The 17,633-nt window shown below is 41.3% G+C and overlaps 1 protein-coding gene and 1 pseudogene across 3 annotated transcripts in view; both read right to left on the bottom strand.

Moving 5' to 3' along the window:
• Positions 1–17,633, bottom strand: part of NFIA (nuclear factor I A) — a 402,591-nt gene that overhangs the window by 70,812 nt on the left and 314,146 nt on the right. For all 3 annotated transcript variants that reach the window (XM_061121733.1, XM_061121734.1, XM_061121732.1), the window contains exon 7: positions 15,109–15,237. In XM_061121733.1, coding sequence (XP_060977716.1) covers positions 15,109–15,237 — 129 coding nt within the window. The remainder of the gene's footprint in view (positions 1–15,108; positions 15,238–17,633) is intronic.
• Positions 1,862–2,288, bottom strand: LOC133041236 (protein phosphatase 1 regulatory subunit 14B-like; annotated as a pseudogene).

Here is a 17,633-nt window from a genome sequence, read left to right on the forward strand (position 1 = left end):
AAAAACTCTGAGTGAATGCACTAGTTCAAGCTCTTTCTGTGAGACAGAGCCCTGGCCTTTCAGCACTGACAGGGCCTCTTCTCTGAATAGACCATATTTATGCACGAATCAACTAAGCCTCCATGACGGCTAATGTGAAATGCCTACAAACACCACACAACAGCTGTGATTATTGGAGACATGAAGGGAGAATGTTTAATAAGCAAAGTTGACAAGATTCAGTTCCATGAAGGGAACTTGAGCTTCTATGTAACATGCAAGATATACTATAAGTCAAGAGATGAAGAAGAGATACATCAAAACATTTAAGGGAAAAATAACCACCATAGATTGGATGATCACATAGGTTAGCAGAGAATTAATCCTCAAACGACCTGGAATTTGAAACACTAAGCTCCATGGAGGTTCTCTAGCCCACGGGAGGCCTACCAAGTGCTGGGACCTGTGCTGTTTGCAGGTCTTTGCTGACATTTAAAATAAAAAAACGCAAGACCAATACAAACAACCCCCACAACAAACAAAGCAATGATTGATTCATGGCCTCTCTTCCCACTACCCCCACCCAGCTGATAGGTATACACCGAAGTTCAAGGCACTATTTCTGAGTAACATGATTACTAAAGCACAGGTTTCAAAGTACCCTCCTGAATTCACCCTATAGGATTTAGGGATTTATTCCTACTGCTGATAAATTTCACACAAGGAGAAGTATGAGACGCATTGGGCCAGTATTTAAAGTCAGGGTACCAAAGTTTACCCCAAGCTGGGAATCAACTAGCTCTGTGTCAACCTCCTAAGCACCTTGGTTTTCTGTGCTGCAAAATGGAAATCCTATGTCTGTGTGATTTTTAGAGCTCAACTATTTTGGGTTTTGAAATCATTCACTCCCTATGTGTGGGTTTTGAAATCACTCACTCCCTATGTAAGTCTAGGAAAAGTTGTGTAACATTTTTGAACTTGCATATCCTTAACTGTAAAACTGGATAATATAGCACTAATTTGAGAGGTTTTTCTGAGAATTAGAATTAGTATATGTAGATGCCTAGTACACAGTGGGCTCACACCTTTAAAAAGTATGTATTGAGAATCTGCTGTGTTCCAGACAGCGTGCTGGACTCTGGGCTACTTATTACCCTTAGAGTTGTGTTCTTAGGATGTTAAGATATACTGAAAGTAATCAGGATCACGCAGTGCCATGTGGCAGCACCAGACCATCGGGAATCAAGAGTTGAACTGTTCTCAGGACCTCCCTAGTGGTCCAGTGGTAAGACTCCATGCTCCCAGTGCAGGGGGCCTGGGCTCTATTCCTGGTCAGGGAACTACATCCCGCATACCACAACTAAGGATCCTGCTTACCACAACTAAGACACAGCACAGCCAAGTAAATAAATAAATACTTTTTAAAAAAGAGTTGAACTGTTCCCATGGACCTGGAGTTCCCTGGCATGGACTGTCACTCTTCTAAGACCGAGGTTTGACCTGTGCTCTTCAAGCCCCACCTGCAACATGAAGTCACTTGGCTGGTGAGAGAGCTGATCCCGCTGCCCTGGGCACAGGACAGCTGTGCTTTTATGTCCTGGACTGGACGGCTATCAGCTTTGCCGACCCAGCGGCGCTTCACCTGTTCTTCTGGAGACAAAGCTCGAAGGCTGGGTAAACAAAGACTGGGTAACAGCCTTCCCTCCACCTCGGTCTATGTCACTGACTTCACCCTCCCTCCAGCTCTGTGGGTGGGCATAGAACCAGGCCACACCAGTGAGAAACCTATTACCTTTATTTTTAATGTCAGGGAGGAGACCTCCGGGCCAGAGGCACAGGGAGTCCTGCTCACGGCCCCAGGCCCGCAGTACTGCTGTTGCTATCAGACTGGGGGGCAGGGGCTGTCTTTTTCCCGGGTGTGCTTCTGCATGCCCCAGATCTTTTCCAGCAGGCCAGAGACAGAGGCCTCAGTGGGCTTGTAACGATCAACCAGCAGCTCCTTGACCCTGGTGGCTGGGTCTCATCACTCTCCACGCCCAGGAGTTCATTCACATCCATCTCCAGCTCCGGGATCCCCTCTTCCTGGCAGCCATAGAGGCCGGGGAGCTGCTCCAGGATCCACTCCTCAGGTTGAGGCGCCTCCGTAGCTCCTTGAGGGCAGACCTGACCATGACCTTCCCGCGGCGCTTCGCTGAAGCCTCACCTGCAGCCCGGGGCGGGGGTGGGGCCTGAAAGTACATGCTGCCACTGCCTGGCGTGTGTGCCAGGGTCGCCAACACTGTAACCCCTGGGGGGCCACCGGCTGCCATGCCAGCTGCCTCCCCCAGTATCTTTCAAAGTGTTAGTGGCTCAGTTAGTCTGATTCTTTGTGACCCCTATGAACTATAGCAACCCCAGGCTCCTCTGTCCATGGGATTCTCCAGCCAAGAATACTGGAGTGGGTAGCCATTCCCTTCTCCAGAGGATCTTCCTGACCCAGGGATTGATCTCAGGTCTCCTACATTCTACATTGCAGGCAGACTCTTTCCCGTCTGAGCCACCAGGGAATTAGATCACTATCTTTTAAACATAAAGATTATTTCAAAAGTGAGCAAATGACCCACACTAGGCCACTTGGAGCATCCAAGAAAGAGTTGGGCTTCCCTAGATCTCTTGTGAGAGAGCTGTTCTCTTTCCCTTGGGACTGTTACAAGGGTGGGAATTAAGCTCGGAACTGCTCATATCATCAGTGCCATGATCTGAGGAGATTCAGCCTGAGAATGAAGTTCACACAGAGGATAGAAGATCTGAGAATGTAAAAAGACAGATTTCTGAAGGTACTGCCTGAGCATCTGGATCCAGTTCTACCTGAAGCCACAAACCCTCAGACTTTTCCATTACACAAACCAATCCATTATTTTCTTTTGGGGAGAATGGAGAGGTGATTAAGCAATCTGGTTGGGTTCTTTCACTTGTAAGAATATTTCACTTGAAAGAGTACTTATTAACATGTCTTCTGTTCATTATTGCAGGAGTCCCCAACCTCCAGGATCTAATGCCTGATGGTCTGAGGTAGAGCTGATGTAATAACAATAGAAATAAAATGCACAATAAATGTAATGCCCTTGAATCATCCTGAAACCATCTCCTATATCCCAGTCTGTGGAAAAACTATCTTCCATGAACGTGGCCCCTGGTATTGAGAAGGTCGGGGACTGATGCATTACTGGGTATGCAACAATTCAACAATGATTATTACGGTATTCAGGAATTTGAGGATTCAGGAAGATCTACAGATATCCCTCAGGGATATTAAGGTTTCCTAAATCCATACTGTATACCAATAGAAGGGACCAACACAAACAAATCCAAATGTCCACAAATACTTTTAATACCTTGCTATATTATCCATTTCTTTAATTAATGAATCTCATCTGAGTAATAATTGTTTGTTCTTCTGGTCTTTCAGGTTGAGGGGCAGGACAGGCTTGTCTGGTTTGTTTACTAGAGCCTAGCACAGTGCTTGGCAGATGGTATATTCTAAAAAATTATTTGCTGATTTGACTTGTGTAAATAACAGTGGTGTTTATCCCTTAGCAAGAATGAATGCCTGAATGAAGACAAGTCAAAGTGAAGTTGTCACCATGGCTGTGGGCTAGAGTCATCATGGTAGGGGGTTCACTGGCCTGTTCTTCCAACCAAACAAGAGTGATGGGCTGGCTCATGTCCCTGAGGCCCTATCTCTTCCAGGGGCTCCTCTCAGTGAGGAGAAATATACACACCTTCTGGACTCACAGAAGCAGATAAAAGAGAAAGCTGGAGCTGAGGAGTGAGGAATGAGAGAACTGAGAATCCTTTCAAGATAACCACATAAAAAGACAGCAAAAGATATGGGGATGGGGGGAATCTGAGACAGCTAACATTTAGTAACATACTAGTCCTCTTGATGAAAGTGAAAGAGGAGAGTGAAAAAGTTGGCTTAAAGCTCAACATTCAGAAAACTAAGATCATGGCATCCGGTCCCATCACTTCATGGCAAATAGATGGGGAAACAGTGGAAACAGTGGCTGACTTTTTTCTGGGCTCCAAAATCACTGCAGATGGTGACTGCAGCCATGAAATTAAAAGACGCTTGCTCCTTGGAAGGGAAGTTATGACCAACCTAGGCAGCATATTAAAAAGCAGAGACATTACTTTGCCAACAAAGGTCCATCTAGTCAAGGCTATGGTTTTTCCAGTGGTCATGTATGGATGTATGAAAGTTGGACTATAAAAAAAGCTGATTGCCAAAGAATTGATGCTTTTGAAGCGTGGTGTTGGAGAAGACTCTTGAGAGTCCCTTGGACTACAAGGAGATCTAACCAGTCCATCCTAAAGAAGATCAGTCCTGGGTGTTCAGTGGAAGGACTGAGGTTGAAGCTGAAACTCCAATACTTTGGCCATCTGATGCAAAGAGCTGACTCATTGGAAAAGACCATGATGCTGGGAAAGATTGAGGGCAGGAGGAGAAGGGGATGACAGAGGATGAGATGGTTGGATGGCATCACCAACTCAATGGACATGGATTTGGGTGAACTCCGGGAGTTGGTGATGGACAGGGAGGCCTGGCGTGCTGTGGTTCATGGGGTCACAAAGAGTCAGACATGACTGAGCGACTGAACTGACTGAATCACATACGTGGCCCTTTCCATATGTCATTTCACTTCCTCCTCCTATTAACACCTTAAAGTTTCACACAGGTGGGAAAACAGAGGCCAGCAGAGGCCAGGGGATTGGCACAAGCCTGTGCAGATCCTGAGTGGCTGGGCAGCATTTGAATTCTATTCTGTCTGACTCCACAGCCCAGGTGCTTTTCATTGCAGTCTTCTGCTCCCATATGAATTTACCTCATAGGTCTACAACCTGTCCACTCTGGTGTTCCTCACATGTGTTTTGTACATAGGAAAAATGAATCGTTTGGGGTGGAGAGGAAGTAACTGCCACTTAAAACCAAGAAATGGCAAAGGTAAAATTTACCGTGGAAATACACAGTTTAAAAAGCCATCCAGTCACGTGAGTGATTGAATCCACTTGTTTCAACAACACACAGGATGTGGCATGAAATGGGTGACTCCGAGTGATACTGCAGCCACATCAACAGGCCTGTGCCTTCCCATTTCGAGTATCAGTGCTCACTCCGCTTTGCCTACGTGGATGATAAGCTGATACTACATAAACATTGTTAAAGCTACAGTTCCATGCTACAGTAATTCACTTAACTTTAACATGATTTATTGGTTCTGTCAATCAGGGAGGTTGAAATCCCTGCATTAAAGCTTAAACGCGAGCTTCATATTTAAAAGAGCAAGTGTGTGAGTGTGGGTGATAGAAGCAAACATTCCACATAAAAGGGAGATACAAGTCCAATACTGACTTTTTATTCTACTCCGAAAAAAGAAAAATAAAGAATGAATCTAAACATAAAATTAACATTATATTAAGCTCAAATAGAAAGACCTGATTGGGATTTATCCAGTTATATGACTTACAGTGCAAGCAGTACCCAGAAGTCTTATCAATGACATGATTTCAAAGAAACCTTGCCCAGAACCAGTGCCTTCACTGTGTCTATGTGTGTGGATTTATGGTTGGGGGACGAGGAGGTGGGGGTGGAAGACAGCGAGGGAGAGATGAAGAGAGAAAGGGGCAAGAAATTCCAAGGGAGAGCAGCTCCTTTTGTCCAAGTGTGTTTCAATCTGGGTCCACGTGGTTAACCACCAATCACCCTATTCTTCTCTCAGGCACTCACCCGGGGCGGGGGTGGGGGCGGGGGTGCATTTTGCCTCTTTAAGAGATTAAGGAGCCAATTGGTCTTACTGCTCTAACCTGTCCTCCTTGGGACCACATATTAACAGATAGCACTGCAGAAGGGCTCTCTTTAGAAGTTTGCTGCAGGGATGACAAATTAACCCAGCAGGGTGTCCCACACATCTATCTCAGTACAAATTATTAGTGTAATAGAGCTTTTAGTTATGCATTTATCTAGTAATTATTGAACGGTTACACAAAACCAAGCTGAGCAGCCACGGCCCTTTATGAGGCTTGCTCGGTGGGTGGCCTTACAGTTAATTTAGGGTACTTCTCCACTAAGCAGTTCACTTGCAGACAAATTAGCTAAACAGCCTTCTCCTTTAAATATTTTCCATGTCACAGTGAAACTCTTTACAATACAATAAAGGTACAGTTTTAATTACACGCTTCCTGACTTTTGTTTAGTTGTAGTTTTAAAACATTTGCTGGCACTGTTTTTTCCTTTGGCTGGGTAGTAATAGCTGGCTGTAAGTATCTGGCTAATGAATTTAATAATTTCCTGAACTGGGACTTAAAGGGCCTTTGCTAAAAAGCTGCTTTTCCTCTTTACCATCCAGTTCCTTCAAATCCCATCAACAACGGTTCCCATTAGGCCGGGCACCAGCACTTGAGCTAACCTTGCCCAGTGTTCATAAGCCCTCTTATTCTCTTTTCAGTGCTCCTCAAAGGTGGTACTTGTTAGGTCTGTGATGCCTGCATTTGAAAGTCAATTCTGGCAATTCTGATTGTCGAAAGACAACGTAATGTTTTTTCAAATGACATACTCCAATAATAAATAAACACTTTGCATCTGTTGGCAGATTATTTCAGCACCTTGTTAGCAACAGGTACTTAATTGCTTCTCATTTTCCTGAGATGATTCAATTGCACTAAACCAGGAGAGACAAATTAAATTCAGCTCCACTGAAAGGAGCACTAGCGTGTTCTACAACTAAGTTAAAAAGATTTCCTAAGAGGCAAAGGAGTCTGCTGATATCATACAAGAAAGCTAAATGAAACAACTGCTTAGGTAGGGGGCATATGCCAAGGAAGGATGCCAAGGTCACAAGAGCGATGGAGCACCAGAGACTTCTTCGTTCTTTAGGGTCCTTCATTTGAGCAGAAACATTTATAATACCACAGCAAATATTCCATAAAAAGAGGATCAAATCATTCTGAGCTCAGCATTTCTCTTAATGTCCATGAAAATAGAAGCTCCTAATTAAAACTGAGTAAATGTATGGATGTGAGAGTTGAACCATAAAGAAGGCTGAGCATCGAAGAATTGATACTTTCCAATTGTGGTGTTGGAGAAGACTCTTGAAGAGTCCCTGGGATAGCAGGGAGATCAAACCAGTCAATCTTAAAGGAAATCAGTCCTGAACATTCATTGGAAGGACTGTTGCTGAAGCCCAATACTTTGGCCACTTTCTGACTCACTGGAAAAGACCCTGATGCTGGGAAAGATTAAAGGCAAACAGAGAAGGGGTCGGCAGAGGATGAGATGGTTAGATAGCATCACTGACTCAAAGGACAAGAATTTAAGCAAACTCAGGGACTGATAGTGGAGGACAGAGGAGTCTGGCATGTTCAGTTTATAGGGTCACAGAGGGTCAGACAAGACAGTGACTAAACAACAACAACAACAAGTGTATATCGAGCACTTATTCACTAAGCTGGGCATCTCCCTAAATGCCATGAAATACATGCATTTGAAAATGGTATTATTATCACACATGGAGGATGGAAAGAATTACCTGTTATTTCCAAACTTTCTGTTTGCTGTCAATCAAATCTATGTGCTCATTCAACAAATACCTACTAAGTGCTTTGCTAATGCCATCCACGAGGCTGAGAGATACAGTATCTTGGGAGGAAGAATAAAGATGTGGTCCCGTTCTAATGGCCCTGTCATCTAGTGATAACTGAGCCTTCCCACTATTCCTCTCCTTCCTTCCTTCTCTATTATTGTCTATGAATCTCCAGTCTTCCAACCTTTCCTGGTGACCTCAACTTCCTGGAAAGTTATCTTATTCTCATAATTCTCTGCAGTGCATTATCTTTAGCCAAACTGGGAGATACTATTGACTTCATACCCTCACATGTCTCATCATTAAAGGCATGATTCTTGACTGGGCCACGAGGATCCTGAATTTAGTGATGTTCATAGAACATGAAAATGTCTGAACAGAAACTGGCAGGATTCTTTGAAAGCTGCACAATGTATCTTAGGCTTATACTGTTTTAATACATATTGCACATGTCTTCAAAATCAGGGCAATCTGACTTCTAAAAATCCCTTCATGTGTGTGTGTGTGTGTGTGTATGTGTGTGTGTATGTGTGTGTTTTGACCCATAATGAAGTGGGGCTTTGACCATTTGCTCACATTTTGTGTGTCTGGATTCCTCAGTACTTAGTTGTCTAAAAGCACAGTTGTTTGCTGTTGCTGCCTCCTTACAACTAGGAGGTACTCTCTTTGAGAGGGGGTAAGTCACACTTGTTTGGACTTGCCCAGTGTCAACTGCCACAGTAGTTCTATCAGGTGGACCCTGATCTTGGCAGCACCCTGGGAGTACCCATCACAAGGCTGGCTTTCTTGTCTGCCATCTACTAGGAAGTAAGCAAGTTGAGGCCAGAATCCAAGCTTTATTCCCCACTCTATTCAGCAAGTAGCAGAGCACCTTGTACCCTGTAAGTGCTTGATAAATATTTGTGGAAAAGTTAACAGGCCCCTAGACAGTAATGGGAGTCTGCACACTAAATTCAATATTAAAAAAAAAGTCAAACTGACCTCAAAAGCTACCTTTGAAATGACTCGCACCTACCAGAAACCCTGCATTTACCAGTAGTAAGGATTCACAGGCTCATAAAAAAAGGTCAAATGATCTGTTTATGACTACAATTACAAAAAAAACTCAGTGTGATAATAAGAGTTGTATCATGCTTATCAAAAGATCTAAATGGCTATGTCATGTCCTTGACTAATAAAAATTGTGAAAACAGAAATAAATGCAGTTGATTTCTCCCAGTAGTGGAGAAAAAGGTAGAAATAGCTTGAAAAAGGCTTAGCACTGGAGGCTAGATTTCTAGTCTTGGCTCTGGCCAACTCAGATTTCCCATTTCTCTGAGTAATGGTAATTATGTTGTTGACTGCTAGCCAGAATATTTTTCTCCTACTTACCTACTTATAAAACCCCAATTTTATGCAGAGCAGCAATGTGCTCAGTCAAATACTGAGATTTTCCAGCCTCCCTTGCAGCTAGAGGTGATCAAGAGGCATAGTTTTGATCATGCTGAGAAAGCTTCTATGAATGGTGGCAAAATGACCTGGCAAGCACTTTTGGCTCTTGTCTGCTCCCTTCTTTAAAATGCTTGGAACGCAGACGCATGGCAGGAGGGCAGTGGCTACATCCTGACCATGAGGTCACAGCATGAGGATGAGAACAATCCACTAAAGCATGGATAAGAGAAGAAATCTCAATCCTTGGCTGCACTTAGGTGCCACCATGACAGTTCTGAATCACATATTTGGTTTTTATTTTTTAAATTTTATTTATTTATTTATGGCCGTGCTGAGTCTTTGTTGCTGTGAGGACTTTTTCTCTAGTTGTGGTGAGCGGGCTAGCCTGCAGTATGCAGGCTTCTCATTGTGGTGGCTTTTCTTGTTGCAGAGCACTCACTCTAGGGCATGCAGGCTCAGTAGCTGTGGTTCCCGGGCTCTAGAGCAAGGCTCAATAGTTGTGGCCCATAGACTTAGTTGTTCCAGGGCATGTGGGATCTTCCCAGATCAGGGACTGAACTCATGTGTCTTGCATTGGTAGGCAGATTCTTTATCATTGAGCCACCAGGGAAACTCCACATGTTTGTTTTAGATTTCCAGTTACTTACAGCCAAACACATTTTTAAGGGATCCAGGAAAAGAATTAAACCAGAAGACTCCAAGAGCACTATTCTGAAATTCTATGGCTCTAGACGAAGCTCAGTTGGTGCTTATTTGTCAGTTACTCTCAACCCCTGCTTTACAACACGTACAGTGCAGGTTCCTTACTGCCTCTTGATCCCTAAAGCACAGAGTTGCTTTACCTTGTGCTAAGCATTTAAATTAAGTATCATCCATTATCTTGTTTTCGAAAATAGCAAAGACTTAAGGCAGAAACATAAGTTTCGAGAAGACAACTTTTAAGAAATTCTAAAATATCTCTGATGAGTACTCCAAATAATTCTCAAAAAGAATTAGGCCCTTTTAAATCATCAGGCAAACCTACAACTCTTAGAAAGGCAAAGGGAGGAAAAAAGAAAAATAATAATAATTTTTCTTCATTATCATGAAGAAGATGAATTGTCATGATCAAACACTTTATTATGGTTGAAATTTTAAGTACTGCTGAAAGAAAGTCTTTGAAAGTCCAATCTTTCAGTTTAAAGTGCACAGTAACTGTAATAATGTATAATGATGTAACAAACACCCTTACGGAAACTTAATCTCTTCCTCACTCAGTAGGGCATTCCATAGTCTTTAACCTCTTCACCTAATTTTAACTACATAAATGTTAGTTACTCAGTCGTATCTGACTCTTTGGGATACTATGGTCTGTAACACGCCAGGCTCCTCTGTCCATAGAATTCTCTAGGCAAGAATCCTGGAGTAGGCAGCCATTCCCTTTTTTAGGGAATCTTTCCAACCTGGGATCAAACCTGAGCCTCCTACACTGCAGGCAGATTCTTTACCATCTGAGCCAAAAGGTGGCAAAATATTATTCCCCATGATACAGATGGCTAAACTGAGGTCACAAAGTTAAATAATTTATCAAAGCCATAAGCAACGACACTATCAGAGAGGGGATTCATTTTAAGAAATCACATGTCTCTACCTTCACAAGGTAAATTGCAAAATTAGATTCCAATTTTAGACTAGAAGATTAGAAATAGCATCAACTAAGAAACACCATAGCTTTTAATAAACCTTACTTCATAATTTTGCAAAAGCTTTCTTTGGATGAAAGGCCATGGTTCTTCCTCATCTTGGACATTCCTTATAAAGAAGTGCCATATAAACTATTGTCATATGTCACCCTTAGTCCTTCTGAAGCAGTCAGTTTCAGGAATGGGATGAATATCTCTTCTATACCTTTTATGCACAACTTGCGTACTTTTTATTCATTCAAGTAAAGTCTGAGCACAAAACCCACGGTGTGAGAAACAATGAAGATACCAAAAAGTGTTTATTAGAGATCCTTCCTCACAGAGGTTTTGTTCTAGAGAAAGAAAAAGACATGTACATGAACTGACAAAGTAAGACCAAGTTGGTATAGGGAGTGTGAAAATGTGCCATGAGAGGCTCTCAGAGTCTGCAGACCGTGAGATGATGGCAGCCTGGTTGGAGCTGAGCAGGTTTCAGGTAGAAAGTGGTACCTGAATTGGTCTCGGGGTGGGCAGTGTGTGGATAGGTAAAGGCAGGAGGACATCATGACAGCATGAGACTTTCAAACCCCTGATGAAAATAGGTGACTTGACTGTTTGCATGACCTGATCGTGCCTGTAAGAAGATGATTTCATCTACTCCTAAGATAATATAATTCTCTGAGGTTGAGATTAGATCTTCAATTTACAGATGAGGAGCCCATGGCTCAGAGAAGCAAAGCTATGTGCCAGGCTCACATAGCTGGTAAAAGTGGTGGAAATGGGATTCAAACACCAGTCCATTCGACCTTCAACCCTAGCTTCTGCACTTATCCACTCCCCTCAAGGCTCTATTTTTTCTGCCTCAGCTTTGCAATCATCAAAGAGAGGTTTCCTGTGTAAAAGGTGGCCACCAAATTTCCAAACGTAGCTAATTTTTGCAGTGAAAAATAGGACCATTGCTTGTTTTCAGTGAATGTGGTGAATTCATTGAAATTTGAGGTGGACTTGCTGTTCTGTAGCTTTGTTAGCATACTACCTCTGGCCTGGGCACTGGGGTGTATTACACAGCTACTGTCTACTGATGGTGTTTGTCTAGTCAAGGTATTCCCATGAGAAATTTGAGGAAGGCAGCAGAGGTCTTACAATCTAGGTGCTATCCAGAGGTGACTATGCCATGTGACTCTGAATAAGACTGCAGTTAACAGCCTCTCCAGTGCCCCAGGATCCTCATAAACGATACACCTTTCTCTTCTTCCTTGCCTTTTTGAAGTCTGATCATCTGTCTGGATTCTCTAATGATTTACCATTTCAGATTGTAGTAAGAGAAAGTGAAAGTGTTAGTCGCTCAGTTGTGTCTGTCTCTTTGTGACTCCATGGACTGTAGCCCGCCAGGTTCCTCTGTCCATGGGGTTCTCCATGCAAGAATACTGGAATGAGCTTGCCATTTCCTTCTCCAGAGGATCTACCTGATTCAGGGATTGAGCCTTGGTCTCCTGCACTGCAGATGGATTCTTTACCATCTGAGTCACCAGGGAAGCCAAGCCTCTCCTTCCAATAAAAAGAAGATGTGAGGTTGAATTCTCCTTAATGTACATACCACATTTATTCTACACTGGCTCCCTCTGCCAGACTCTCCTTTTTTAAATCCAGCCTCATTTTCCTAAAACATCAACTCTTAGTCCCAGATGTGATGTCATTCCAAGCATTAGCCTTCCAACCAGTTCATAGAAGGGTAAGAGGGAATATGATACCTATAGCAAGTATGTCTTAAATAACAAGTGTCTAAACATCAACCTTTAAAAAGGTCTTAGCCCAACAGGGTCTTATGTTAATCTATCTCAACTCTGTCATGCTGACCACAAAGATGCTGCTGAAGTATTTTATCCCAACTACCCCACCTCCCTTCACCAGACTGCTAAGTTGGGCAGGATGTAATAAGAATGGGTTCCTGAGTAGATTTCCCAGAAAGGAGAACTGAGGATGCTGTGAACCATACTGAAGTCTGGTGAAAAAATTCTTTGGAATTCCATAATTCTTCCATAATTTTTAAATTGGGCATCTTTCTCTTTTCCTTATAAACAATTCCATGAGTATGAATAGAAGACCAAAACTCACAGTTCTGTAGAATAAGAGGGTCCCCTCTGGTTCAACCCAGTGTGGATCATTTTAGCAAATGTGATTAATTGTTTAGCATGAAGAAGCTCCCAATAATGGTACTTATGAGGAAGTGCTAGAATAATTTCTAGATCTATAGTTTTAAGGCAAGACATATAGAAAGCATTCAGTATTTACTGAATAAATGATAACATACACACATTGCCTTATACCCCTCAGAGTCTCTACAAATATTGTTTTATTTTAGTTTCTGTGTAAGAATGTGAGGTTGGGAGAAAAAAAAATTCCTTCAGCAGTACTACTATCCCTATTTTACTGCAGAGGACATTAAAAAATTCAGAAGATAAGTAGAAATGGAAAGAAGCAACTTAACAAACTACCCTGATTACTGGCATTGCTGCTTCCTAATCCTTACTGCCCTGGTGTACAAGGAGTCTTTTCTTCACTTGGAATGCCCTCCATTCATCTAAGTGACTTTTAAGATTTGACTTTGACAATACCTACCCTTTGAAGGTTCTTTAGGTGATATAAAGTGAAAAGTAACTATGCATTCCACTACATATTCTAAATGTTTATTTTTCTGTACTGGACAATATGCTCTATGAGGACAGGAACCACTGAATTCCCAGTGTCTGCCCAGTGACAAGCACTCAGTAAATCCTTGGTTAATGGATGAAGGAACCTCCATAGTTCCCTCTTCTGAGGTCCTACAGAAACCTCTGCTTTTAAGATCCATGTAGCATTTAGAACATGTCAGTCTGATCACAAAAAAAGATGAGAATCATACACGCCTTATCTCCCTAAGACCAAAAATCTTCTGATTAAATCTTCATATCTCTTACTTCCCACCACAGTTTCAATGCTTAAGGAATGCTGACAACGAGAATAATATCAACACACTGCCCCATTCAAAGAGGTTCATTCTGGGAGAACATAATCCCATTCAGATGTAAGGTTTTCAAATTAAGGGGGGAAATGCACATATTTTTCACTCTTACACACAAGTGAAATAATTAGGACCCTTAAGAAAGTTCCATCAGTGATCACAAGATCTTTAAAGACGGGGCAAGCGAGCTTTCATAATCGTGGATAAAGACACTGTTTCATATAATAATCAAAATACTTATTTTCTTCAAGGTGATTTCTACACATGTACATTGGCCAGCCCTCTAAACTGCTTTATTTGCCTGAGATGCACACAGAGTATTCATAAAGGGATTCAGACTTGTGGGACTCACATTGAGATTAATGCAAAAAATACCAGTTTCTCCAGGCGTATGTCAAAGTAGACAAGAGACCATAACTTTCTAGGATGTTTTATGATAGCAGCTGGTAGATCACAAACTTACCTAAACAAAAATCTGATGGAAGAAAGCAAACATGGTTACAATTATTCATACTCCTACTGTGGGAGTTTCATAAACAAACTAATAAATATTTTCATCTTGCAACAAGATCAAGTTAAGTGATTTGCTGACATTCTCTTGAGGTTTAAAGCTTGTCTTTAATGTGAAATACAAATCATATTTCTTGTGGACACATTTTAATAATAAACTTAAAAGCACACAAGACAAAAATAATGAAAACATTGCAATGAAAACCAGACAAACTATCTACCACTTCAAAAGGAGAGAATGAAGACGGCTCGTCAACATGGTGATGTAAACAACCTCAACGCAAAATGTCACATATTGAAATCAGGTTTCAAGAAAGGGGAATCAGCAGGGGTGAGAGAATGAAAATAAGCTATTACACAAAAATAAACTCACCTAACACACATGCACACACACACAGACACACAAGTGCCCCTCTCATATACTTTCTAAGATAAGGAAGTGTCAGTCGCTCATTAGTGTCCAACTCTTTGTGACCCCATGGACTGTGCCCACAAGGCTCCTCTGTCCACGGAATTCTTCAGGCAAGAATACTGGAGTGTGTACCCACTCCCTTCTCCAGAGGATCTTCCCAACTCAGGGATCGAACCCAGGTCTCCCATATAGCAGGCAGATTCTTTACCTTCTGAGCCACCAGGGAAGCCCTTAAGACAGATTTTATTTTGGTTAATTCAAATTACCTCCCACCTCTTTGCAACATCCCACCAGCAAAGAAAGAGGTAAGGATCAGGGTTTGATACCAAATCTCTTAGGTCCCTACAGTTCCAAAGCAGTCCCCAAGGATAAGAAACTGGAACACTCATTTCCTTCAGGACTACTCTGGGGGAGTCCTTGTCATCTCTCATTTTACTACTCTTGTTCCAAGGTCATGAACCAAGCAGAATCAAGGGTGCCAGCGGAGCAGCTCACCTCTGGGTCCTGTGATGACGGGTCGGTGATGCTGTGTGAATGCCGTTCCCAGGGAGGAGGTCTGTGAAGGGGAGGGGCTGCTGAAACCAGACTTCTCCGACTTCTTCAGTGTGGTTGGAGATGGCATTCCTGGCAGGAAGGATGAATGGATAAGCACACTTAAATCACAGAACACAGCGTACGCACCTAAAATATCAAACTTAAAAGAATTAAAAAAAGAAATCTACCTGCGATTGGAAAAGTTATTTTGAACTGGTTTGAATTTGTCATAGAAACAAACAGGTAACAGAAGGGTGCCCTGATGTCAGCATATAGTTGATTTTAACTTACTCTCCTAAATCACAGCCCATTTGAGGGCTACTGATCTTCTCTAACTATGGAACACTACTTTCCCAGTGCTTCCTGAAAGTTGTTAGTCTGGGCCAGGGGCCTCTGGGACCATTCATAGAGAAGGCTATAGAAGCATATGAGAAGTAATATGCAATCATCTCATCTTGCCTGTTACTTTACTTCACTTCGGCACCAAGGCACATTTTATACAATTTAGCTATTTTAACATTTTAAAAAACCCTCAACAATGGTAACTCAGTTGTTCACCCAGTGAATAATTTATAATAGAAAAGAAGAAAAGGTAAAAGTTAAAAAATAAAAATTAAATGGTTAAAGATGTCATAGCCAATGCAAATAATATTGTAAAAGAATGATGACAATGGAAAGGTATTTAATGACATGGGATAAAGACATAGCAAGCCATTACAAAGTGGGATATTACACTGTGATGCCATGTTAAAATGTATTTCTATGTACAGAGAAAGAACTGCAAAGAAATATGCATAAACTATAATAGCAGTTCTCTTTGCATGTCGGATTTGAGTGATTATCCCTGCTTTTTTCTGCTTGTTTTTTCTATGACGAACATATATTACTTTATTTTAAGAATATATAATAAAAGTTTGTTTTTAAAAATAGTATTTGTACTATAGTCTAAGCTTTTCATAGCATTTCCAGCATAGCAAATGCTCTAGGAAGAAAATCATGCAAAAATGGTCCCCTGTAATTACTGCATGTGTGATGTTGTCAGTAACCACACTGACACACACAACTAGAGGCATCTATCAGTTTGGTAGGGTGCCAATTAAAACCATGAAAACTTGGATGTAAAAATAAAAGAAATGATTCCTTAGTCTCCACATCATAGGACAAATTTGGGCTCTTTTAAATTTGCAGTACAAAATTGGTCTGATTTCATGTCAAAGAACCAAATCTCATTTCATCTTATATATTTATGTGTATTATGCTCTGTCTGTGGCCATAGAATTATTTGGGTGACCTGGAAAAATAAATAATAAAAATAATAATGATATTAGCATGTAACTGTTATCAAGTAGTTGCTAAGTATCATTACTATTTTAAGCACTTTGTAAGTATAGATCTGTTCAGAAACTTAGCTAGTCTATGTCTAAACATGTCCTTATTTCTGACCACAGATTTCCTTAATGAGATTCTACAAGACAACCTTCAAGTGTGACGACAGATTCTGTAAGAACAGAGACCAGGCCTGCTTTGCCAGCCTCTATTTTCAGGCTATCTGACAAACAGTCTAGAACATACCAAGTGGCCCAAAAAGATATGCAAACTATTAACACTTTTAGAGTTCTCAGCTTTATCTGTGGTTTTACTAAGAGATGCCTGGACAGAGCCAAACTTGGGGTTTTGACCCCAGGAAAGAAACAAACTGCAGACTGTAAGTAAATTTGCATAGACAGACACAAGAACAAAATGAAGTGACGTGTGATTTTCACACAAACTAGACAAATCAAGATCAGATCCATTCCAGATCAATATCTATGTGACTTGAATTAGAAACAAGTCACTAAGTGACTTTAGTTATATTTGCTTGCTCGCTGAATCACTAACCAAAGTCATGCCATGCCAATGTCCTAACATCATTAGGGTGAATTGAGATTTTGGATTAACATTCACTGCAAGTAACCTAACCTAAGGTATCATCATGAGAAGAGATTTCAAATTTAAAAATAAAAGGAGAGAAATCCAAAGCTCCAAATGTAAACAAATCTCCCAATTCATTCAAACTTCTTCTGTGCAAACAAATTTTTAGGCTTCCAACCAGTCCACTGATTTAAACTCAGCCAAATGCCTGAACTATGTGTCATAGAGCAGAAATAGAATAGAAAATGAAAATGTCAAAACTTTTAAGATGGCAGAATTTTTTTCAGATGATGGAATTGATGAAATGCAGTATCCAAACTAATCTTATTAAAGAAAGCAAACGGTTAGACTCAAGGAAAAGCTGTCATTTCTTTGAAAAGTTCATGTTTTCCGACCCATGCCATTCTAAATAGGGCAGAAATGCTGAGATGCTTTAAACCCACCAGTTCCACTTTTTAAAGGGGGAGGGAAATTATATTTAGATAATACACATCAAGATGATGAAGGTGGTAAATGGATTCAAAATGATCAAAATTCAAATCCTCCTTAAAAGGGTTAAACTGAGAAGAAATACC

The sequence above is a fragment of the Dama dama genome, chromosome 20 (genome assembly GCF_033118175.1).
Source record: "Dama dama isolate Ldn47 chromosome 20, ASM3311817v1, whole genome shotgun sequence".
Lineage (NCBI taxonomy): Eukaryota > Metazoa > Chordata > Mammalia > Artiodactyla > Cervidae > Dama > Dama dama.